Here is a 27483-nt window from a genome sequence, read left to right as displayed (position 1 = left end):
TTTACACATACATATTGCTACTTATCATAGAAGATATAAAAATGACAATAAAATTGGTGGAACTAAATAGATATATTTTAATGGATATGTCTCATTTTCATCATATATTGTTCTTTTAACATTTCAGAAATATTAGACTGTAATTAATATTGTACTTAATGGCTTCATTCAATATTAGTCATTTTTGCAAAAATAAAACAATAGAATAAAAAACATTTCATAAAATGAAATATTTTATTCCTAATTAAAGAGAAGAGTTGATTAGTTATTTGGAGATTAGTTTAAACTGTATTATTATTAAAAGAAAAAACATTAATTTGTTGGATAGATTTTTGTGAGACATATTTACAAATATATTATTATAAAAAGGGAGAGTAGTAAAGACTTCCATAAAAAAATAAAAGGATTTTTTTAGTGCCTATGTCCATTAATGCACAAGTGAAATACAGCAGTTAAAAATAAAAATAGCAGGAAAACTATTTGATTCAGTTACCTATGAGGTAAAGGTATTTGTGTACACCAAAAACTATGGAAAAATATTGAGTAGAATTTATGTAAAAAATAAAGATCAGTTTTTCTTATTTGTTTGAATCTATGTTGGAACAACACCATTTTGTGTCTTTAATTTAGTAGTTACAGAAAAGGGAGAAAAAGGGGAGATAAAGACTCAACATGGCGCATCATAGAAAAAAAAAAAAAAGATTTTTATTTTTTTATTAAAATTCCACTCAATATTTTTCCTGCAATTTTTGGGTGCACACAAACACATTTGCCCAATACGTAATGAAATAGTTTTCCCTGTTATTTTATTGTAGAGTGACAATATTTTTTAAAAAGATGCTGTTTGTATTTGTTCTTTTTATACGACAGCGATAAGTGAATATTGAGGTGTTTTTTTGTCTTTCTTCCAAATAATAATGAATGAAATTATAAGTCTTGTCCCAAATTCAACTAAATTAAAAAAAAAAAATCTTTATAATCCACATACCTATCATAGGACAAAAATGTCATATTCCGAAGATCATGTAAATTTATCAAGTAGTTTGTTTTTTTTACTAAGAATATCAAATTTTTTGAAAAGACAAGGATGGCGTGTCTCGGTTGCCATATTTAATAAATAAAAGGAAACAAACTATTTGAACTATCAAGATTAAAAATCAGCTTTGTAATAATTACAATTAACTATTAACTGTCAAAAATCATTAAAAAAATGATTTTCTATATAAAAAAACTTGAATAATTTATGTAATTTTTGGAATATGACATTTTCATTCTGTGACAGCTAAAAGACTTTTCAATATTTTTTTTTTTTTAATTAGGTTGAATTCTGGACAACAACTGAAAATTATTAAGACATTTATGACAATGTTTATTACATACTGACAATACCAATGGGTGACAAAATTCACATTCAGGCTAGCATGCACTAAGCTAGATTTAATATCCATATGAAAAATAAACTAGACTATTTAAAACAGAATTTGTCTGATAAGAGAGATGGCAGTTCTTTAAGGACTCCAAGAGGTGTGACCAACAAAAGATTTGTGTAAATAAATAAATCATAAAACTAAATCATTTGTTTAAATTTTTATTATTATTTATTATCATCTTTTATTATTTTTTTATTATTATTATTTTATTATTATCATTATTACTACCAAGATAGAGAGTCACACAAACCAAGTCGGATTTAATCAGTAAATGGAAGTTGATGTTTGCTATTATAAATTTTATATTTAAAAAAGTTGTCAAAAAATATATATATATATATATATATATATATATACATACATGAGCAGAAACTGAAGGTAACATATCAAAAATAGTTTACATACATGTTTATTTCTGTTTCTTTAGCCACAATGTAAGAATTTGTGATACGAAAATTCATGTATCATTTTGATTCTTGGTGAAATCTTATCTAATGTGTGTGTGTATTTCCATTGAAAAAAAATTTAAGAGAAGGATGTAGTTTGCTTGAAGCATTGTGCGTAGTGTAAAAAGAGTTGTGTTTGAAGGTTATGTCAATGCAGTTTGTGGGAAACGCTGTGGACACGAGTTAGCATATAAAAGAATTGAAGGAAAGCTTCGCCGAACAGTTGTGCATGCTTCTTTTTATTCCCCCCACCACCAAAGAAGAGATATTACTCTTGAAAATTAGGGACATCAACACCTACCATCTTATGACATACTATGTTGGCAAATAAATGTAATATAATTAAAAATTATTGAAAATTTCTTCTAATATTGTCATTATTCTTTTATATGCTAACTCGTGTCCATGGTATTTCCTACTAACCGCATTGATATAACCTTCAAACACAACTCCTTTCATAAAAGTTTTCCGATTTTGTATTAAAATATAGATATTAATAACACAAAGTTCTTAAAGATAGCTCGATAATACAACACTAGAGCTATAAATACTTTTATAATTTACCATATCACCAGAAACAAACACATTTCTATGCTTATTTCTAAAAACAAAAAAAAAAGTTTTAGCTTTATCAACTATATATGCATACAATTATTTTGACCTATTACTGATATATGCAGTGAATTAATATATATATATATATATATATATATATATATATATATATATATATTAATTCTCTGCATATATGTTGATATATTGTACATTATTAAGTATACAGCATAATCACGTTGCCACACTGGTTTTCAACAGATCACCAACATTAAGCAACAATGAGCCTGCTCAATACTAGATGGATGACCATTTGGGAAGGCTAGGTGCTATATGTACCGGCAGAGGTGTAGAAACTTCCAGGTTGGTATCTGGAGGCACGTTTAATTCACTGAGAGAGATGCATCCCCACTCTTTGTTAAGACATGCAACTATGATGTAAAAACCCAAGATCTACTGTCTGCTTTATCTTGCGGCAGTCATTGCACTGACAAGATTAGCAGTTGTACCAAAAAGTGTGGTTCGTTCTGCACAAAGTGTTCATCAGAATAAATAAATCATGTGTGGATTTTCAAGAAATTTGGTTGTTGTGGCGGAGCTCATACGTCGAAATTGACCATCGTTATTGTATAAGATGAGCTCCTAAACAAATGAACCAGTCATTACGAATTTTGAAGTAAATCTTTGAACTACAAATATATAAACATTACTAATTCTATATATGTAAATATATGTAAATCTTTGAACCACAAATATATAAACATTACTAATTCTATATATGTAAATGTATGTAAATCTTTGAACCACAAATATATAAACATTACTAATTCTATATATGTAAATGTATGTAAATCTTTGAACTACAAATATATAAACATTACTAATTCTATATATGTAAATGTATGTAAATCTTTGAACTACAAATATATAAACATTACTAATTCTATATATGTAAATGTATGTAAATCTTTGAACTACAAATATATAAACATTACTAATTCTATATATGTAAATGTATGTAAATATATGTAAATCTTTGAACCACAAATATATAAACATTACTAATTCTATATATGTAAATGTATGTAAATATATGTAAATCTTTGAACCACAAATATATAAACATTACTAATTCTATATATGTAAATGTATGTAAATATATGTAAATCTTTGAACCACAAATATATAAACATTACTAATTCTATATATGTAAATGGATGTAAATGTATGTAAATCTTTGAACTACAAATATATGAACATTACTAATTTTATAAGCATATTTTTCTATGCATTTTAGCAAAAAAAGACTATGTTGTTGTGCAAGCTGGTTGTGAATTACTTGTTTTTGTATCTTCATAGACTTGGCTTGAAACTTTGGTTTTCCATTTCAGCAGAACGATATATATATATATATATATATATATATATATATATATATATATACATACATACATACATATTTCTGTTGAAATATGATTTTTTACAATCATATTTCACATTTCACTTTTTTATACACTAATCCTTAATTTATGCAGCTCAATATAATTATAGAGCATATAACAAACAAATGACAAAAGTCTATATTCCAAATTTCATGATGTTGATCATCTCGCAATTTATTCTTTTAATTACGTTGACATTCACAATTCTCGATAGTGACTGTAATAAAAAAATTTTTTAAAAATAATAAAATAAAAGGTAATTGCAATTTCTCTTGCAATTTTGGGATTTTGTAATCATGCCCAAATGCATTTTATTTTCTTTAGTGGAATTATAGTTGCTATTTCTTCTGATAAGTTAAAGGCAAAATAGATTAATTGATTGATATAATAATTAAATGAATGGTTTTGTGCTATGAAACAGTTACTGTCAGAAATTGTAAATGCCAACATAAAGGAATAAATTGTAAGATGGTCAACATCATGAAATTTGGAATATAAACTTTTCTCATTTGTTTGTTATACACACATACACATTCTTAATTTTTTTACTGCCTTATTCTTCACTGGGAACAGAAACTTATGTTTGCCCGAAAAAGTTTGTTTACTGGATTATATAGCTTATGCATAACCTATGATGTGAGGACATTATGTAACTTTTTGTTGTTTTATTCTTTTTCTGTGTATATTTTTAGCACTGATGATGGCCTGTGTTGAAGTAAAAATAAAAACACATATATAGTAAACCATATATATATCAGTATGGGCTGAAACAATTGTTTGCTTATATAATCAATATACAAACTTTTTGGATGAACATAATGAGTTTCTATTCTCAGTGAAGAATGTAGTAAAAAAATTAGGAGTATTATAACTCTAGTCTAGCACTATCGAGCTATTTAAAGGAATTTAATGTTGTCAATATTTATATTCGAATAGATATACAGCAAAACACATAAATAGATACAGATATATATATATCTGTATAAGCTGAAAAAAATGATTTGCTTATATAGTCAATAAACTTTTTCAGATGAACATAATGAGTTTCTTTTCCCAGTAATAAGTAAAAAATAAAGATTATTTATAGTTCTAGTATTGCACTATTGAGTTATTTAAAGGAACTTTGTGTTGCTAATTCAATATTCAAATTGGGTCCTATAATGTATTTAATTCTACACTATGTTTATTTCTGAGGCCACTATCGCCAAAGATATGCGCTGATTCTTTAAGAGGTTCATTAGTAGTTTTAGTTGTATCACAGACATAGAGCATGGCACACCTAATTAGGTAGACGTACAGTACTAGCATATTAATATATATAGATAACAACAAGAGAAAAGAAAGGGGGGAGTGATTACCCCATCCTGAGATGAGAGAGAGTGCAGTGTTAACGGAAGGCAATATTGTTGGGGGTGGGGAGGGAAAAGGATCAAAACCAAACCAGAAAGAGATATAAAAAGTGCATGTCGAAAATGTATTGAATAACGAAGAAAAAGAAAGAAACAATAAAGTTGATAATAAACATTAAATGGACAATCATCGAGTACGGTTAAACATCTACTCACTTGGGAGTTGTTGGACTGAAAAAATGAAAACAAAAACTCAGTGTGTTGTCAGCTGTGAACAAATTCCGGTAGAAAAATTATAAAGCTTGAAAGTTTATTTGTCACTAGTGCACTTTAACTAACTGGAAGCATTTTTGTTTTTATTTTTGGAAGAGTTCTATGTGAGAAAAGGGGAGACAATCCAAACTTTTAATGGTTTTCAGTCAAATATTTTGTAAATTAGAACCAGTTCAAGAAAACAACAATATAACAAAAAACATTACTTACTGAAACATTTACTGAATTTAATTTAATTTATAAAACATTTACTATGTAAGCAACAATAAAATTTCAAGAACTTCAAGTCATTTTAGAATAGTTTTATATGTATGAATTTTAAAAAAACTTTTTTTTTTTTTTAATCAAAATAATAAAAATGTCATTTAAATTGAGTGCATTTATGTTCATTTTTTTGGAGAGATTATTCAATTAAAATGTCATCAAAATTTGGATTATCTCCCCTTTCCACTGTACAACTATTACGAAAAAGAAAACAAAAAATACTCACAGTTAGTTAAAGTGCATTTGTGCCGTTTGTTTATATTCAACAAATTTTTGTTCAATTTTCTTGAAAGATATGAAGTTTGAATAGATGTTTACTAAAAGAATGCTCTTGCAAAACTGAGCATTCTAATTAATTCTCCTACAACACTACACACACACACACACACACACACACTTCAGGTTGACAAGAAAGTTCTTGCAGTTTTTAACTTTAATTCAGATGAACATATCTCAGCTCAAACAAAAACATATTGATCAAAATAAGAACCATCAGAATTAACACACTTTTGCCAATGCAAAACAAGTGTAATCATGCCAGTAATGTAAAAATCTTGCATTCTGGTGGTGATGAAATCGCTGAATGCATTTTTGATATCACTTAGGTTTTTGAAGCATTTTTCATGCAGAAAGTTGTTGAAATGATTGAAAAAGTGGTAGTCAGTAGGTGAGAGATCTGGAGAGTATGGCAGATAAGGCAGAGTTTGATAGCCCAATTCAACTTCTGCAAGGTCAGTTTAGCAATATGCAGTCAGGCATTGCCGTGGAGGATAATTGGGCCTTTTCTGTTGACTAATGCTGGGTGTTCTTGTCAAAGTTTCTGATACATTTCATCCATTTGTTGACAATACTTCTCCACCTTAATGGTTTCGCCTGCATTCAAAAAAACTGTAATGGATGAGACCGGTCACAGACTACCAAACAGTCAGCATGACCTTCTTTTGGTGAAACTCTGTCTTCAAGAAGTGTTGTAGAGCTTCGTCAGCATCTAACCACTGAGACGAGCATCGCCGGTTGTCATAAAGAACCCACTTTTCATTGCAAGTCACAACCTGATCAAGAAACGGGTTGTTCTTGTTACGTAAAAGAAAAGAAGACGACACTTTATAACGGTGTTTCTTTTGGTTGTCGTTCAATTCATGAGGCACACATTTATCAAGTTTTTTTATCTTTCCAATCTCTCTCAAATGGTTGGAAATCGTATATGTTACGTCTGATTTAGAAGAAAGTTCTTGAACAATTGTGTGTGGATTGCCTTCGACTAATGCTCTTAATTGATCGTAGTCAACATCCGATGGCTGACCACTACTCTCATCTTCAAGACTCGTCGCCACTACAAAATTTCTTAAACCATCGTGTTCAGTAGTGATTCTTGAGCCAAACCCTTCATTGCAAGCTGTTTCAGCAGCTTTTCAGCCTAGTTTGAATAGAGATAAGAAAATTGTGTGAATTAGCTTTCTACCTTGTATTCAATGTTATGAAAAGATATAATTGTTTTTAAAGTGATTGCAATTTAAACGATTAGATAGAATGAGAAACGCGCTTTAAATTGATATATAAAGTAAAGATATAATGAAAACTTATTTGAAAATACATCATTTGAAATCAAAATTAAAAATTCTGCAAGAACCTTCTTGTCACCCTAATATATATATATATTTAACTAATCAGGTACTTGAACTTGAAAAAAAAAGAACCTGAACTTTTTTTACTCTAACCTAATCATCTTGCCTGGTTCAATAGCTGCACCAGTGATGCCAATAAAAATTAATGATATCAAAATCTTTTATAATCTTCTAAAAACTTAGTTTATTTTTGAGAATTCATATTTTTTACATTATTTGGTGAATACGTGAAAATTTTATTCGATATTGTCTATATAGTATTAAAACATTCTATTATGGCTCTAGTATTACACTATCGAGCTATTGGCAAAACCTCATTATTAAAAGCTGAAATCTGAAATATCAAATATAGTGCCACAAAATAAAATCTTGTGAGCTTTGAATAGTGTATATAGGCATCCCTTCAAGAGAAAAAAGAAAAAAAAATATTCGAAAGAGTGCTTATATACAATATGATAAGAGATTTTTATTCTAATGATTTCCATTTAATTTAACATTTTCCTTCACCTTTTCAAAAAACAAAAAAAGAAAACTCTCCAACTGTTTTTTCTGAGGAACTCATTTCTGATGAGTTCCTTGATGGACTTCCACTATTGAACGAAATATGTGTAAAATGTACATAAACATAAACTGTTACGAGTGTGAAATAAATACATCTCCTGGTTTGGGAATGATAAAGATGTATTTATTTCAATCAAGTACTCGTAGAGCTTTTGAATCGAACAAAGAATGAACTATTTTTTTTTTAAAACCCTAATCTAGTCGTTTTTTATCTGGTTCAAAAGCTGTATCAATACTACTAATAAAAATAAAATATCATATCAAGTATTTCTACACAAATACTCCAATGAACTTGTACCTCTTAAATGTAATAATGTGATACATCCAACTAACAGCAAAATCACACCCTTTCACTGTTCATTCAGAGATTCCAGAAGATTTTCTAGTCTAACAGTGTCTTTCCTTGGATTGCTTTCATTTGGAATTCATCTCCAGCCCCTGGTTTCCCCAATCATACTAACATGATGTAACATACACATCTCACTATTACCCCCCCCACTCTCCCTCAGTAATTATAGTGACCCGTTATGCTTCAATCTGGGATGAACTAAAAGAAAACTTTCCTTTTTCTTAAATTTAGCTCCAATGAAATGTATTGCTACATCAATGTTGATGTCTGTACTATATTTGACATAATGGCTAGAACATTCATTTATGAGCCATACCAAAGATTAAAAAATGGTACTCAATGTCAACTTGGTTCACCAGGTATATTTGCTAGGTAGTTTTTGAAATTTTTTTTCACGAGACCAGTTGCTCCTATTATTACTGAAATGATGGAGATCTTCTCATGTCATACATAAGACCTTGATATTTCAGCATCTTTTCTCTCTCAGCTCTGTTTAATCCAGCATCATTGGAGACATTAACTTCTAGAATTGCTTCTTTCTCATTCTTGTCCAATATCACTGTGCCAGAAGGTCGTTTCAAAAGTAAGTCCTCCTATATTTTAACTCAAAAACTAAAATACTGAAAAGCTACAAAGACGGGAATGATATCATTACAACAAGTGACTTTCTGTGTTCCTCAATTTATTGTTCTACATAGTCGCCACCATTCTCAATGCACTTTTGCCAGCGATAAACGAAAGCCTTGGTGCCTTGGTTGTAAAAGTCCACAGTGCACTTTGTCACTGCTGCCATTCTGAAATCTACAAACCCATCTAACTGTGCTAACATCAACTGCATTGGCTTCATAAACATTCAACAGGCACCGAAGAATGTTGATCAATTCATTTTTTTTTTTTTTTTTTTGCATGGAGAAATTCAATGATGCATCTCTGCTTCTGATGCAAATCCATAATGCTTTCTTTAAGTCTCAAACTGTCAATATCTGAAACAGAAAGATGAAACTTTTAGGCCATGAATGCATAAGTTCAGTCATAACAATTCAATTTGCAATCCCTTCTGATCCATTCAGACAAAATAAAAAAATAAGAGACATTACTTTTAGAATGTCTCTCATAGCTCTGTTTTTTTTAACTACTTAATTGTAGGAATTGCATCGTAATAGTATATGGTGTACAATTTATTTGCAACTGTTATTTTTACTATATATTCCCAGAACTTGGTACTACATTCAATATTCAACTTTTTCCAGATTGTGAGTAGAGATATTTGCACACTCAATTGTATCGCATTGTATAGTAGGCGTTCCCCATCAGAACCTGACATCTAAATGGCAGGTGGTTCACACTGTCTACTTCTGAGATTACTCATTTTTTAAAAGCATTGGTCATTGATCTTTGGCAGCCATTATAATTCTCTCTTGATCATAGTGGAGTGATCCTCTTTTTAGTCAATCTACAGAACCTCCCTAATCTATCAAGAAAATACTTGGCACACTGTTTGTGGGTCCATTCTTCCAATGTTTTGCAATGGGAGTTCTTGGTGTATTTTTGGCAACTCTTTTGGGCTAATTTCATAGCATGTTTTTTTTTTTTTTTTGTGTTTCTGGCTCATATCTTCCAATATACTATGCAGAATGTACTATAGATTTATGAAAAAAAATGTCATATACAAAAAATATCTACAAAAATGTTTCGTCAAGTTCTGTCAATATAAAAAAAATATTAATACACACAAAAATATGTCAATATACAAAAAGAAAAATGTTCTGTCAATATAAAAAATGTCTATAAAAAATGTTTTGTCAATTTATAAAAAAAAGTTCTATCAATTTACAAATTCAGGATGATTAAAATTATTTGTTGAGAAGATGCTAAACAAGAACAGGTGTTCGTAAAATGTCTTCATACAATCTCTGCTTTTTGGGATGAAAATGTTGATTCCATGTAAAGAATGACTGATCCACAGATGGACAAACCTGTTCAGAGATGTGAGGACATATCTTTTAAAAAAATGAAAAGAATTAATCAAGGGCTCTGCAGTTTAACATTACAATTTATAAAGAAACTTTAGTTTTTTCCCAATTTCAAATTAAAACCTGTATCAATCAACTGTTTCGATTCTATTTTTAAAATTCAATAGGAATTATGTACAAAACCATAATAGAAATTAACAATATCGTTATCAAAAGCATTGGTGGAACTTTTATAGTATAACGGGATTTCAAAAAATGTGTTTTAGGTAAAAACACTATTATATATGTAATGCATCATGTAAAAATTAGTCAATATTATAAAAAAAACTATTTAAAAAAAAAAAAAAACCATAAGTGGTCTGTCATTTTCTATTTTGAAATGGTGGATTACAATTATTTTGTCAAAATTATAGATTACAGTTATCTCCTCTAGATTTTAAGTAGCACTTCAACATTAACAAATACAATAAAACTAGATAATTTGATCAATATTAAAAACACTTTGATGTACTAGCATGTTATGCTAAAATAAAATATTAGGAAAAATGATTTAGGTCATTTACAAGTAAAAATTAAATTTATTATATTACGTAATATTGATTACTCTGAAAACAAGGGAGGTAACTGCAGTCTTCCATTTTGACAATTTTTGTAAATGAATGTTAATGACATTGTTTTATTTACATAAATTTCATTCATTTTGCTATCTTTAAGTTTTTAATATTTATTTGTTTAAAATTTTAAATCTTTCAATTTTTATTTGGTTATATAATTTGATGGATATTCCTGTTTTTTTTTTTGTCTGCTCTTATCAATGGCAGATCAAAAAAAATACAATAAGATCGAGGTTTATTTATTTTAAACAATTTCTAGACAGATTTCCGCTCAATGATTTTTCTTAATTTTTGGCAAGGATACTTATGACACATAAGGACATCAAAGTGTTTTTACTTGAAATGAGAATTTCAATTGTGACCAATAGTAAAGCACAAAATTTTTTTTTTTTTTTTTTTTAAATAACATTGATTTTATACGATTCAATATTTATTGTTTAAAGTTGTTTTTTTTTTTGCATATTTGTCCTCTGGTTACAGAATCAATTCTTTGACCTCTCTTTCCTCTGTCTTTTTTGCCAAGTTGAAGAGAATCAAGAATAAACAGAGAAGCAATATACAAAAGAGACTAAATAATTTAACATTGACCAGCATTGAATGTGAACATTTTTGAAAAATAGCCATTCCTGGGTAATGTATAGATACAATAGCCTAGAAATAAAATGGCCACTAAGTTCGAGTTTTATGTAAAAACTGGAAGAATTCCTTGCTCCATATAGAAATTATAAATAAACTGTTCATAAAGAAAGTTTACTTTGCTAAAAAAATAAAGTATTTTCTTTTCATATTGAACGACAAAAAACATCTTTTGAACATTTCCATCTCTAACCATCAATTGACTACGAATAATGGTTCAATGCACATAGTAAATTACAAATTTACCACCTACAAGAATTGGCTATTAACAGATGCTTAGCAATCCATTGAATCATTTCGAAATTATCAGCCAGCTTCATAATAGGTTGGAATATTATTTCTTCAGTCCGCATGAAATCATTGTCATAACATCATTTACAAAACTTGTTGGATGCATGCTAAGAGTCATCGTTTATTGTTTTTGTGAAGTGTTAAAATTAAAGTTTCACTTCCACTTTTTATTTTGTTTTAGTTTCTTTCAGGTTCAATTTTTACATAAAACTGAAACTCAGCAGCCATTTTATTTCTAGGCCGTTGTGTTTACACATTACCATATTCCTGATATCAAAGTTATCTTATACTAAACAGAGTAATGTAAAAATCATTTTTTTTCTACAATATTGACAGTAATATCCAGTATCTTATATGGAATTAAAAAAACATTAAAACAAAAGAAAAGCCCAACTGTTAGATGAAACATTTAATGTGTCCCTTCCATGAGAAACTTCATAATGATGCTATAGTTCAGATATGTCAAACATGCTGCATGCGGCTCATTGCAAGCTTATTTATGGCCCACGCAGGCAGCAACTTTGAAAAAGTAAAGGGGATAAAAATATCGAATTATGTGAAGTGTCGATAAAGTATCAAGAATTTCTGATCTATCTTCACTTTAGGAAAGTCTTTTGTTTTTTGACATTGAATCCACTGATCCAAACTTTAGAGTGTCACAGATAAATTTTTTTGGGTTATCGCAATCTCTATTATCGAAGAAGCTATAAGCAATTAAAAGAGGAATTTATAATCATTCATCTCAAAACTAGGTTGACCGATCATCACTTGTCATCTCTAATAAAATTGCACAGAAATTTCAGTCTGACAAACCAATGATTGTGAAGAGGTGAACAAAATATGAAACGTGTTTCAATAGTTGTCCATTTTGAACCATTGTTCATTTATGTGCATAGAATTTCTTGCTGTTGCATACAGATAAAACTGAACCATTAATTAAATTTTTGTTATATTGAATTAAAAGAACAATATTTATACCTGATGCTACTTTCATTATATTCTTTTATTAAGCGACATACATGTTTGTACTTGCATTCTTGAATACAATCTAACTTTTGCAGGTTTCTAAACAAAAATAAAATATATTCCGCAATAATTTTTATTAAAATACTTGAGTTATAATTGTAAGAGTGTGACCCTTATGAACAACATAAACTGACTCCTATGTCCCTCGTCAGACTCAGAGTTTGATGTGCTTGCTCTAGCCAACTTCCAGTCATCGCTTGGATAACTTCAAATGGAATAATATTCATCAACAACGTTTTTAAGCATTTTCTGTATACGACCATTCTTCTCTGTAACTGAAGTTGATGAAACAATACATTCCAAAGGATAGAATCCACTGTGTTGAGATCTGGATTTTTTTTTTACTCATTCGGTTCAATTAAATCAGAAATATTGGCAATAGTGTGACCCGAGAGGTTGGAGAGTGGTACACTATTTAGTTTCCATGTCTATTCATCTCCTCCCATCTGTTTACGTCGTAAAACACTTAGGTCCATAGTTCATCTCTATTCACGAACCAATTCATTGTTTTTCTAAATGTTTTTTTTTGACAATATTATCTCATCAGCCACCTGACACTTATCCTTGAGTGGCTTTTAAGCTTCTCAGGTCCATCCTTATCACTTTCTTAGAGGTTTTAAAATGGGTGTCTCTGCAAAAATTTACAATGGATGTCTGTCTACGTAAAAATGATGCACCAACAAAGTGGAACGTTTTACAGATGTATTTAATAAAATACAATGGAAATTATGACATTTTAAACCACTGGATATGCAATGATAGTCACTAGAGTTGAAGTCGCATACTTTTCTCAAGGTGCCATTGTAGATCGCCCCCCCCCCTCTACCGGTTCTTCACAAACCAAGGACAATTACTCTTATTCCATCCAAGGAAATTACTCTTTCCTTAGGTTGACCATAACACATTTCCTCTCAGGTTTTCCTTAGCCTTCACCTACCAATTGATTATGCTACCTCAACTGTTCTACATCTAACCCAAGAAAGATAAAACAATAAATGTAGCTTTCTATGATGCAACATAGATTTTCATTGCAATATTGACTCAGTTTTCAATAAAAAAGGAAACAAAGATAGCAGTGCAGCACACACACACATACACAAGAATGTAAGTTACAAACAGGGGGGTTAGCAGTTAGTCCTGCAGGATTTATTAATAAAGACTCCTATTCTACAAGCAGTGTTGGATTAGTGCCAAGTGCCACAGATCTAACTTTTATAAAGAAAACCATCTTGTCTCAGTAAGATAGAAATCACAAAGATTTAGAAAGGTGACCACAATTTGGTTAACTTCTGATTCCATAAATGACCCTTTCAAATTTAAATCCTATCGCCTCTTAACAAACAAAAATCATACTTTGGAGTCAATTTTTTTTATTTGGTAACCAATTTAGTGGAGAAAAATTTGTTTTTTCAGAATTGAAAAGAATCAGGAATAAACAGTAAAACAGTATGAAACGAGACAAACAAAACTATTTAAAAAAAAAAAATTTTTTTATGGAAATTGCTCCAGACAAGGCATGAAGCCACTTGATGTACGGAGCTAAAAGAAAGAAAGAAAAAAAAAATGTACACACACTTCAAGGTCAAAAACTAATCAACATAGATCAGAGCCAAGAACACAAATTTAAAAAACTAAAATAAGTGGAGCAAGTTACAAAATAAAAATAAAGTAATCCCAAAGTCTATTTTTTACTCTTTTCATGATTGGTTGATATGAAAACAAACAAAAAAAATTAATGTTCAATGAACATTAATTTTTTTTTTTTTTTTGTCTGCATATCAACCATCATGTTAAATGTTGAACTCAAAAATCTGCACATAATTTAAAACGGAACACTTTATGGGGTAGCATGCTTTTGTTCTATCAGTCTAAACAGAGTAGAAGCCTTAAATAATTGTATTCTTAGTATCACCACCTGGATCAATCAGAACTGGATTGTACTTAGTACTTATCTGTTATGCCATGGGTTCAGAAATATTAGAAAAAAAAAAAAAAACTATAATTACAAGTGTCACAGAGTTTTCCTGCTACTAAACCAACAGAGACTAAATAGTTCAGTCTACTCAAGTATCTCTCAAATCGTTTGAGGGAGGATCCATGGATCTATATGAAGACTATTAGTTTAAGAAAATCTAAGACAGCAGAAAAAACAGGCAAAAACACATACTTAGGAATGAGCAATGTAAAGCAGTTGTATGTTTCAAGCTATACTGTCGCCGACACACACACACACATATATATACATACTTTTATGCACGTAAATAACATTTAATAAAAATAAATTAATATGTCCCATAAAAAATAAGGGCGATTCATTCATTCATATATATATATATATATATATATATATATATATATATATATGAATAAGAAGAGCTTATAATAATTTTGTGCTATGAAACAGGTGCTGTCAAGAATTGTGCATGCCAACATACTTAAGGAAACAAACAGTAAGATGATCGAAATCTTGAAATTTGGAATACAGACTTTTGTCATTTATTCTATATATAATTATTTTTGACTACGAGTAATAAATCTGTGTATATATTTCAAGCTATACTTCCTCAGATATACATCAACATTTCAACCTTAGTCATTACCATTTGAGCTATCGTCAGATAGATAAGAAATAGTTAAAAATGAACCGACTTTAATGTATAAACATATTTACACATATGTACAAGATCACAAAAAGTCGACTTTTTAACTTCTTAGTAGCTATTTTTAACGATTAAAATCCCAGAAAAGAACGGTCCATAAATATACAATCATTTGACTCGCTTTACCCGCTCTGCAACCTTGCATCTCAGAGGAGATGCAATTTGAAAAATAAAAAAAAAATGAAGACAGGCAGACATAGTGAGTTTTAAAAAATTAGATCATTTTTAGCTTATTGGAGGATTATGTAAGAACAAGTAGTTAATAAAACATGTTAAAGAACACTTTGAAAAAGAGTTAAAAACATTTAATTTTAAAAAGGAAACACTAAATAAGTGGATAGTCCTTAATCTGCGGAGTTTTGAAGAAATACTTTTCTTCTCATCAAAAGGTAGGATTTAGCAAAATGCGGGATCAGATTTTGCTTGCAAAAGTATTTAATGAAACTACAAGTCTGTCATAGATCTTACTTGATAACAAAAAGTGAAGCAGAGGGAATAGGGTGAATAAAAAAGTGATTTCACGTGAATGGATGGTCTGGTGAAGGGTACAATATCCAATGACGGTAAAATCCAAAAATGCAGAATCCAAGAAAGTTAGTTAAATTTCCATTCGCACAAGTAAAATCCAAAGAAATTGCGTAATTGGAAGATGATCCAAAGTAATCCAAAAGGCAGAAATCCGTGGAATAATTCACAAATAGATACAAGGAAAAGGGAATGAATTCCAATAATATTATTAAAAGAAAGATAAAATGTGCGTACAAAAAGGAATGGAAGAAATTTAAAACTCGACTGTCGAAGCAAGGCGAATTCATTTAATTATATATATATATATATATATATATATATAAAAGATTATTTATTTTTTTATAAGTGATTCTGTAGTGGATTTTTTCACTCCCTGAGTGCTTTAAAAGGAGAGGTTATCTGCCCTTTATTTATAATCTAGTCGCCTCCATATTTTTGGAACATATCATTTGTAAATTAATTTATTATTTAAATATTTATTTAAATATTTTCTATGTGCATAAAATTAAGTTATCTATATACATGACATGTTTCGAAGTTTCACTTCTCGTCAGTACAGCTAAACTTATTGAGATACGAACTCTACACTGCTCGATACGTAGCCTGATGCCTTAACACCGGACCACGAGATCTCAATAATTCTATGCACGTTTTTTTTCGCTTTTAAATGTGAGATTGTTTATTTTTTTTATAAGTGATTCTGTGGTGTTTTTTTTCACTCCCTGAATGCTTTAAAGGGAGAGGTTATCTGCCCTATACATATATAAGCACTTTATGTATGTGTGTGTGTGTGTGTGTGCGTGTGTATGTGTGTGTAAATGTATGTGATTTTGTTCCCTATAGATTCCGAAATGGCTAGATTGATTTTTTTTATATATATATTTCACACAAATGTACTTTATGTGTCTGGGAGTGCTTTTAGATAGGTAATAATGATCTGTAGGTTTGGTCCTACGTCCCAGTTACTACAACATCTTGATTAACAATTCTATTTCAGCTTCCTTTGTGTTTCTTAGTGAATAACTTCCTACCCATTGTCTTTCTACTAACCTCACTTTCTACACTTTTGTTCTGCTGATAAACTTATTTCCTCTTTTTGTTATAGTTGTTTGTTTTGTTTGTTTTTTTTTACTTTTTTTTTTTTTTTTGTTTTTTTTTTTACTTCCTAACATTTTTATTTTTTCGGGGGAGGTTGGATTCAATAGTATCACACTACTATTACTACTAAGGAAAAGTCGAGACATTTTCTTGGACCATGATTTGCCACAAAGATTAATTGTGGAAGAAAGAGTTGAGGCTGAGGATAAGTAGAAGAATTCATCAGAATGGAAGATAAATCTAAAATTATAAATACTTGAATATAAAACAAGTCTTACCTTCATTAAAATTCCCAGCAGATAGTTTACTAATCCAATGAAATGAACCAATACTTTATCACTCATACCAATTTCCTATAAAACAAAAACAATAAATATTATATATTAGTAATGGGACGTTTCCAATAATTTTCTATTCTGATACAATTATTTCTCTTCAGAATTCCCGATTTCTATACATTTGACATTTAATATGTGCATATATTTTTGCAAATATAAAATTTTAGTTTTACTTGTAGTTGAAATCAAATATCTACCATTTTATCATTAGTACCAGCAATGAAAAATTATAAACAAAACAAATACAGTTAAAAAAATCATTTTTGGCATCAGAAAATAGGTACAAATCATTCAGATTCTGATTTCAATTAATTGTCCCGACATATATATATATATATATATATATATATATAAATAAAATGAAATAAGAATTACAATTAAGTTTACAAAGATAATCCAAAATAGCAAACTTAAAAAATATTATTTTTTTTTTTTTACTCATGTTCACCCCTTATAAAGCATATTGCCACTTGGACATAAGGGGCTACTATTTGAGGCCATGTCTAGGAAAGATTAACAAGATATTTGTTTATGTTACATTTTAACTTCTGCATATCAGTATAGCCAGGGAGCAGGCAGCAGGAAGGGAATTCCAAAGTCTAGCTGTTCGAGGGCAGAAACTATTAGAATAGAAAGTTCTTTGGCATTTAAGGACAATAACAGTGAAGGGGTGAGATCTTATTGCTAAGGCAGGTTTGTACGTCGAGGGGGTACCAGTGAAACGAGTTCATCAGAACACGTTGCATTAAAATATTTGTAAAACAGGCACAGTGATGCAACATTGCGACAGAGGCTGGAGCTTAGTTGATAAAAATATTATAAATATTAAAGACTTAATATTTATAAAGTAATCCTAACCAGATGTAAAAGCTCAATAAAACCAAATAGAAAATAGAGCTTATAAGAACAAAGAATTAATAAAACATGTTAAAATACTTTAAGAAGAGTGAAAAACATTTTTGAAAATTATGTTTTTAACTCTTCTTAAATTGTTTTAACATGTTTTATTAATTCTTTGTTCTTATATATAAAACGATTTTTAATACAAAGGATGGATTAATTTCAGAGGGAAAAAAAATAAACACAAAATATAAATTACTCCTAAAGACCCTCTTCAAAAGAAAATGTCAGAGAATGCTAGCAATTAAAAGTTAAGGCAATATTGAATGGAGAAAAAAAAGAATGCCACTTCTATATTATACAAATGAAAAAAAAAAAATTGAAGTTCAAGTGAAACAAATGATACCTATTTAATTATAAGGTCTCAAATAGTAACATATCCAAAAATGAAAAACGGTAAGGTAGAAAAATAGTTAACAAAAAAAGAAATTTGTGAAAGGAAGTGAAATCACTATATTACACTTACTACAAAAAGATAGGTTGACAGGGGAGATAATTAAATTCTATTGCTTATGTCATGTGACAAACAGAATTCAAAATGTTGGACAAAATTTATTCCTATAACTATACTTTATCAAAAACAGTTTTTCATTAATAGTTATTTTTCTACCATATCATTTTCTGTAATTTTTGGGTATGTTACTATTTGCGACATGACAATTACATAGGTACAATTTGTTTTACTTGAAATTCAATATTTTTTGTTTGTATAATAGAGAAGCACCAAAAATATTTTATGAGTATAAAGTAAGAGATGAAGTGGAAAACAAAATAGATAAATTTCTCAACAGTTCGATGGATTAAAATTGTGAAATATCTCCAACTCATACTTCAAGTTTCTTTAAACTAATTCAAGTGTTGTTAATAGCAACCAGCTCAAGTATATTGAGGTAAAAGTTTAACGAAGCACTATGCAACACAGAGAACCACTCAGAGTATTTGTCTAGAATAAGTAGTTGCAATCAGCAAATGCGCTTTAAAGGCAGATTTATAAGCCTGTAAGTTCGTGGATGTTTTCAAAAGATTGTGCATGTGAATATACATAAGAGATATTGATGATATTAAACAAATTATCTTTAATTCAAATAGACTTGCATGGAAATCTGCTTCCAACAAAAAGCTTGATACAGTAAATGTATTCATTTCAAGATTTTTATTATATTTCATAATAATTTAGGAATGATAAATACCCTCCCCCACAAATATGAAAACAACGGATTTACATGTTCCCAAATGAGCTGTAGAGTAAATAATGGTTATCCAAGCAGTTTACTTTTAATCCGACATCACCTATATAGCTGTAACAGCTGTAATAATAAAAGTGTGTGTCCTCTTGGAAACAATTGCATAAACATGTTGATATGATTATGCCACATTAATGATCACATGGTCAGACGCAACCATAATACATACATAGACAAAGGCCAATACATAGGTTACGGCAACCTGGAAGGTTTAACAGACGTACCTAACAATACTTTCAGAGACATTCAACCAGCCGTAGGAACCATGGCTGAACTACCACATTACATATACAATTACGGAATATCGATCCATATGCTAAACAAATTACCTGTAAGCAAAAAAATAGCAGATGGAAACAACTCCTGTGACGTAGACATGTACCTACTAAACGACTGGAGGGACATGTCACACCACAAAATCAGACAGGGAGATTCATTCGCACATAAATGGGACAACCCGAGCCTCCTACGACACCCATTAACAAACATAATGAGCAAAGGTAATTACACAATACAGGGTGTCCTTATGTCACAACCAGGTCTGATGGAAAGCACCATACAGAACGGGCTAAACACAGCGTGGGACTGCGGAATAGCAGTCGCTACAGCACCATGCTATGGGATGCTAGTTCAACATGGAGAAGACAACTTGGCTCACAGCGCAGCGCGAAAATGAGGGTGAACGGAAATGCAGGAGGACCTCGTCCAGACGGAAGTGTGCGACCTCAACTTCAACCACATGTAAAGACGAAAATCAAACGCAACACCAGAAGAAAAAAGACAGGGACTGGAGAGGAAGTACGGTCAGGAGCCATAACGGGATACATACAAACCGGTGGTTCCTTCACCGTAGCCAACAGGACTGTGATCAACAAAAACTTATACACTACAGAGGACCCGCCACACATGGTTCTACTAAACGTCCCAAACATACAGCGACCTTCAGCACAAACAGTTATTCTATATTTCATCTTCGAACTAACATACATGCTAGAATTATAGATATGGTACGAATCGTTCGACCACCCAACCAAGCTACCATTGAACGATCACGACTGCGCAATGATTGGAGTGGACAACGACTGGCATTACGAAATGCAGCACATAGTGCACCAAACAGACATCTACACGGACAAAGCTTCAAATCCATGTTACACGGTCACGGGACATTCGTAGCTAAAGATATGTCCATGGGCAGAACAATCGGATACAATTACGGTAAGTTCGTAAACAAGTAAAGGACCATGCCCAAAATCAAAAGGGGCGGTGCCATTACAAAAAAGGGCTTAGTCAGCATAAAAACATAAAACGTCACAAAAAATTAAAATGACACATTTACATTGAATGCTGCGTCAGCGAAACCTAAAACGCAGAAAAAATGTGCAAACTTAGACAAAAAATTCTTATATCACAAACCTGAAACGCCGACAGAGACCAGCAGCATGGCAGCAGAGACGCAACATAAAGCTAAGCAAACCTTCAACGACTACATACTTTCCGACACTACCGCCGGCAGAAAGGTTACGCCTTACACTTGGGTATACAGATGGCAACGACCAAAAAGGTTTCGGTATCGGACCAGATAGACCGCAACTCAACACTTTCAAGAAAACTGTAACAACCGACAAAAACAACAGAGAGCACCAACTCCTAGTCAACGTCCTGGAACAACGCCTGAATATTGTCGTGTACCACAAGGCCGGACACAGCAAGCTGAAAAACTGCTCAGACGTGGACCACTTCCACATCATAAGCTGGCACAACGACCATCCAACTAGTGAATACAGCTTCTCCAACTTGAAGCGTACACTACAGGACCGCGGCGAGTCAGTGTACATGAGGACTTGCCCTAAAGTGTACTCGTCTTACGGGCTCTGTCAGTACCTACAAACTGACCTGGACGAAATCTGAGAACAGACTGACAGTTAGCCTTCCTACGTCAACTAACAAATAAGACATTACGTGAACAGAGTCCCGACATTGACGAAACAAAACTGGCAAACAAGGCTGACAGTCTCCGAGGTCAGAAGTATGACTTCATAACCAAAATCATGAAACAAGCCAATTCGATGGACCTCGAGGACATAATGCTATATTGTACACGTACAGCGAAGGCAACAACACGCATAACTTGGCAGTCGATACACAAAAACACCGCCAACCTCTCCAACATCATAGCAGCTGCAGCAGCGGACGTCCAGATTCAGAGCAGAGTGACTCCGATACATGCACAAATCCGTGAGAAGGAACTTTTCAGTAGCATGACCCATCAATACTGGCCCGTCCAACGATCACTGGACATATTTAACGAATGGCTATAGTTCCACCACATCGATGCGGACGACTTCGCCACAGCAACTTTCGAGGTTTGCCACAAGATAAGACCAAAAAAAAAAAATGCATTACACTTAACAGGACCGTCCAATTCCGGGAAATCGTACATCCTACGGAGTATCCGAAACGGGTTAATAAACGCGGGCAGAATGCGTTGTCAAGCTAGTGACAACTTCACGTTCGGCAGCTGCGTGGACAAAAGCCTCATCTTCACTGAGGAGATGTGGTTCACGCCGCAAAACATAGAGGAAGCTAAATGTATCCTGGAAGGGATTGACACCAATGTTAACGTCAAGCATCAGAGTGAATGTATCTTGAAACTAACACTCAGTCTATCAACAAGCAACGACGACCCATGGTATCACGTAGCTAACGAACGCCAGGCCATGGAAAATCGTATGTTCCTTTATCATACAAGATGTGCTATGGAGGAACTAAAGGATGGGGAAGTCTCAAATTGAATCCACTCATGTGGTTGACTATATGACGTAAACATATACATGCATACGAACACGAAAACTATGTGCCCACAGCCGCACAGTCGACGACACAACCAAAACCTTCGAGGAGGACCAACACATCCCCGCAAAAAAAACACGTATGCAACCCGTGAGACGAGACCTAATGGACGACTTCAAGCTCTGTGAATTAGACGAAACACAACCTGCCCAAGTGTGTAAACACGAACATCCTATCAACTGTCCGACACCACCTAACGAAGACAGCGAGACATTACCGTTTACGGATAGTGACTTAGAGGCGATGATGACGCAGACAGACTCGCTGAGTGCACCATTTGACAGCCCTGACAAGTTAACGATCATCATTAGTGACACTGACGAAACAGACAAAGAAAACAACTGACGATGACAAAAAAAAAAAAAAAATTCCTCTGAACGAATTCGTCCTATTACGAGACCGAGAACTGCAGACATGCATACACCTAACACACAGACACACAAAATCCTTACAGACATTGGTAATATACTGCGAGGGATTGCTGACGGACTCTGACTGAGAAAAAAGAAAACCATCTAAGGTTTAAGTCTAAGGTGTCATGGCCGCCAAAAAACTTTTTCCTTTCTAAGGTCTGGCCGCCATTATACATACTCTATATATATTGGAATTACATATTACTATTGGAATTTCATCTATGGTGTAATAAATATTATATATACATATACCATACCTGTGTTTGTATATTATATTTTTTCTTTTGCATGACGCCTGCGACTGAGATGCATGAAAATTATTTTTCAGAAAACGACCACCAGACCTTAGATGAAGAAAAGTTTTATAACGCGCGTGCGTTCAGAAACTTTAAACAACCACAGCTAAAGAGATTAAAGCATGGCACTAAATGGCGGCTTAGAAGTCACATTCTCTAGTATTCTATTCTAAAACTGTGGTCGAAAGAAAAAGAAAAGTCACCACAGGCACCCACCCACACCATTAAACGTTTAATGAGTTGCAAATGTTAGATACTTACTTTTCGACACAACCTTTCCTTGGGAGGCTTGCCAACCTACAAATGAGAAAATGAATACACATTAAATATGTATATATATATATATATATATATATATATATATATATATTATATATATATATATGTATATATATATATATATATATATATATATATATATTATATATATATATATATATATATATATTATATATATATATATATATATATATATAATATATATATATATATATAATATATATATATATATATATATATATATATATATATATATATATATATATATATATATATATATATATATATATATATATATATATATATATATATATATATATATATATATATATATATATATATATATATATATATATATATATATATATATATATATATATATATATATATATATATATATATATATATATATATATATATATATATATATATATATATATATATATATATATATATATATATATATATATATATATATATATATATATATATATATATATATATATATATATATATATATATATATATATATATATATATATATATATATATATATATATATATATATATATATATATATATATATATATATATATATATATATATATATATATATATATATATATATATATATATATATATATATATATATATATATATATATATATATATATATTATATATATATATTATATATATATATATATATATATATATATATATATATATATATATATATATATATATATATATATATATATATATATATATATATATATATATAAATAAAGATATATATATATATATGCAAAGATCAATATTTATTAACTATTTTAATTTTTAGAAAAACATTTCATATATCGCAATCATGAAGGGAAGACTTAAATTCATGATTAAAAACGTTTAAAATAAAATCAACAAAAAGAAAAAAAATGGGAGAGTCAGCTGACCGGTTTTGCCTTCGCTTTTTCAAAGCTGTATCGAGGGGTTTGTTTTGGGAAAAAGAAAAAAAAACGAGTAGGAATCGAAAATATGTACAAATAAAATCATGTTGTGTTATGTGTCCTCCATACATAACTAAGGTTGTCAGCTCTGGAAAATAGTAGGCACTGGTGACTGGCCAAAATTAAATCATCCGACTTCTACTGTCGGGCGTTATTTGGCAGTGGCAGCTAGCAGAAGTCACTAGCTGTCAATGTCATCATTGGGTGTTACTGATGATGGGTACTGGCTGCCTTAGTCACTGGCAGCCATGATTAATGTCAGCCTCCATTGGATTACTCCAAATTGAAACTGTCTAGTTTTAACTTTCAGGCATTGTAGGCCACTGGCAGGCACTAATGGTTACTGGATGCCTGTGGCAGGCATTAATGGTTAGTGCTGTTTTGAAACTTACTTGCATTTACTTGTGCTGCTTACTAATGGACACTGGCTGCCTTTCCAACTGTCATTGTCAGTTCCTGGCATTCACTGTTGGCCATGACTGGTACTGGCCTCAATTGGATTGCTCCAAAATGAAATTGTTTGTTTTCAATAGCAGTCACTGGCAATCACTGGCAATTTTTAGGTGGTTACTTGCATTTGGTCATTGTTGGTCACTATCAATCATGACCAGTATTGAGTTTCATTGGATTGCTCTGAAATGAAATAACCTATCTTCCATATTTGTGCACTGTCATCCATTGTATGTTACTGTCATCCAGTGGCGGGCACAGTTTTGACGGTGACTGACAGTTATTTTCAAGTGGTTACTGTCACTTTCAGCAAAGGGTAAACACTGGCAATAGCTGGTTGGCAAATCGCCTGTCTTCAAATATCTGACACTGTCATCAAGCGGTTGGCACCTTCATACATGTAGGTTATTGCTCTTGGCTATTGTCACTTCATAGGCACTGGCAAATGGTGCTGTTTTTAAGCAGTAACTACTGTGATTTGGTGGTCACTAGAAGGCACTCGCTGCCTTAACAACTGTCATTCACTGGCCATAACCATCGCTCAAAGGCAGACATGACCAAAGTGGATTTTTGTTCAAAGACTGAGCAAACAAAAGATCATGTTGTACTTATGCATATTTGTTAGCAGTGATAGTCAATTTAAATTGTTACTTTATATGGTAGTGTTCGTGTATAAAAATGTTATTTGAAAGTCTGTAATAGTTAAAATAAAATAAAAACTCATTATTATTTTAGTACAGTCAATATTTGGCAGAATATTGACTGCAGTATCCTTTGCAAAGTGCTAAGCAACTGCACTGATGGCAAAAACAAAGTTAAAAAATGAAACATGAACAAAAAATTAAATAAAAATTAGAAAAAAGCCAAATAAGAATGTTTTATTTGATAAAATCAAAACAAAATGAAAGTAAACAAATTTGAAGAGAAATCCTTCTAGACTGAGTAAAATGTTACAATGTGTTCATTACAGAAAACAATAATGTACAAAAGTAATTATTAATGACAACAGTTTTCGAAGACAATTACTGAAAGTTTACTTTCCCTAAGAGTTTCAAAGGTAGGCTTATTTCGAAAGAAGTAAATCCAAAGCAAAAACCTTCCGAAGTGAGGTAAATGATGTTACAATGTGCTAGTTACAGAAATGCTAAGATATAAATAATTATTATTGAAAACAATTTTCGAAAACAATGATCAAAAATTGAGTTGTGCTAAGAATTTTAAAGTTATCAGTAAAAAGATACTTTCATGTTATGAAGCGACATCTGTGGTTTGTTTATTTTTTATAAAGGCTGTTGAAAGTATTGAATTAGCTTACTGTAATGTTTGGTGAATGTGAAACCTAGAATGTTGTGTATGTTCCGCCAATGAAAGTGTTGTTTTAAGAAGAGGTGAAACTAACAGGGATCGTTGATTAGTTATTGAGATACTGGACTGCTCTTGTAGAGTCATGTACTGTCAAAACAAAATAATTACGGTGAAGCATGATAAGCATGACTATAAAATATTAGCTCCAGTGATGACTAGGGTAGAGGAAGTAGAAAATAATTAGTGAGTAAGTTGCCCTGCTACCACCTCTAAACATGTCATATTTGGGAGAGTGAATGGGATCAGAGAAACTGTAGCAATTTACAAATGGTAATTAAACTGATTATTAGTGGAAAACATTCATGAGATACAGGCAAGTAGCGTGGCCATTTTAATTTAATGTCTGGCCTCACTATTTCTTTTGCTGTGGTGTCATTTTGTAGACAGGAATTTTTCTTTTGCGGAAATAGTTGCTAGGTCTACTATAAAAGTTGAGAAACTTATTCTTGTATGGGTACATGTTGATGAATGTTTGGGTCAATGTGTGTGTTTTATCACAGGAATATATCAGTATTGCGGTATATATGGATACTTGCGTTTCTTTTTTATATATGCATATATGTGCAAGTTCATAATTTTATCTTTAGTTGTTTATATGTTTATGTAATATATATATATATATATATAATTTTTATACGAGTGTAAAATATAATAACCTATGTACGAAAATGAAATGCCTTAGCATGTTCTGATATAGATTACCTTTTCCAAGAGATAAGCAGCCGTTGATAAGCGTTTCACAATAAACATCTGCCATAACATACTTCCAAGACCTAAAATAATAAAAAAATAAAACATTAAAGACTTATTATATTCACATACAAAAAAAAAAAAGAAAACAAAACTAGTACAGCATATTTGATCCTTTTAGGATTAAAAAAAATTTTTTTTTACACGGTGGTCACCACTTATCAAGGCCCAGAAGCCACTCAGGGATAAGGGTTATTGCAAGTACAGTATGTTAGTGTGGAGATTTAATGAAGTGTTTACTTAAGAGGGCGGTTCATTAGGAATTTGTTAATGCTGGACTTGAAGAAATCCAAGTTGTAGTACGGTGGGAAGTAGGCAGACAGAACAGAGTTCCACAGGCATGCAGTTCTTAGAAAGAAGCTTTGTTCATGGAATCCACATTTTGATTTAGGCACAGATAGAGAGCGGGGGAAATTTTTGACGGTGGATTCAGCTAGACGGGTGTTTTTCGTGAAAGATTGGCGAGGGGGATTAA

General features: G+C 31.1%; 1 protein-coding gene across 10 annotated transcripts in view; it reads right to left on the bottom strand.

Moving 5' to 3' along the window:
* The window catches only part of LOC145260522 (rab3 GTPase-activating protein non-catalytic subunit-like), a 173746-nt gene that overhangs the window by 29500 nt on the left and 116763 nt on the right, over positions 1 to 27483 (bottom strand). For 7 of the 10 annotated variants that reach the window (XM_080118664.1, XM_080118666.1, XM_080118662.1 and 4 more), the window contains 4 exons: positions 26961 to 27031; positions 23423 to 23458; positions 17396 to 17470; positions 5436 to 5450 (listed from right to left, as the gene is read on the bottom strand). In XM_080118664.1, coding sequence (XP_079974790.1) covers positions 5436 to 5450; positions 17396 to 17470; positions 23423 to 23458; positions 26961 to 27031 — 197 coding nt within the window. The remainder of the gene's footprint in view (positions 1 to 5435; positions 5451 to 17395; positions 17471 to 23422; positions 23459 to 26960; positions 27032 to 27483) is intronic. The other 3 variants (XM_080118667.1, XM_080118658.1, XM_080118660.1) reach the window with 1 other exon arrangement.

This window comes from Euprymna scolopes, chromosome 36 (genome assembly GCF_053919585.1).
Source record: "Euprymna scolopes isolate OS-2025 chromosome 36, ASM5391958v1, whole genome shotgun sequence".
In the NCBI taxonomy this organism is placed as follows: Eukaryota; Metazoa; Mollusca; class Cephalopoda; order Sepiida; family Sepiolidae; genus Euprymna; species Euprymna scolopes.
This window is presented reverse-complemented; position numbering and strand designations above follow the sequence as displayed.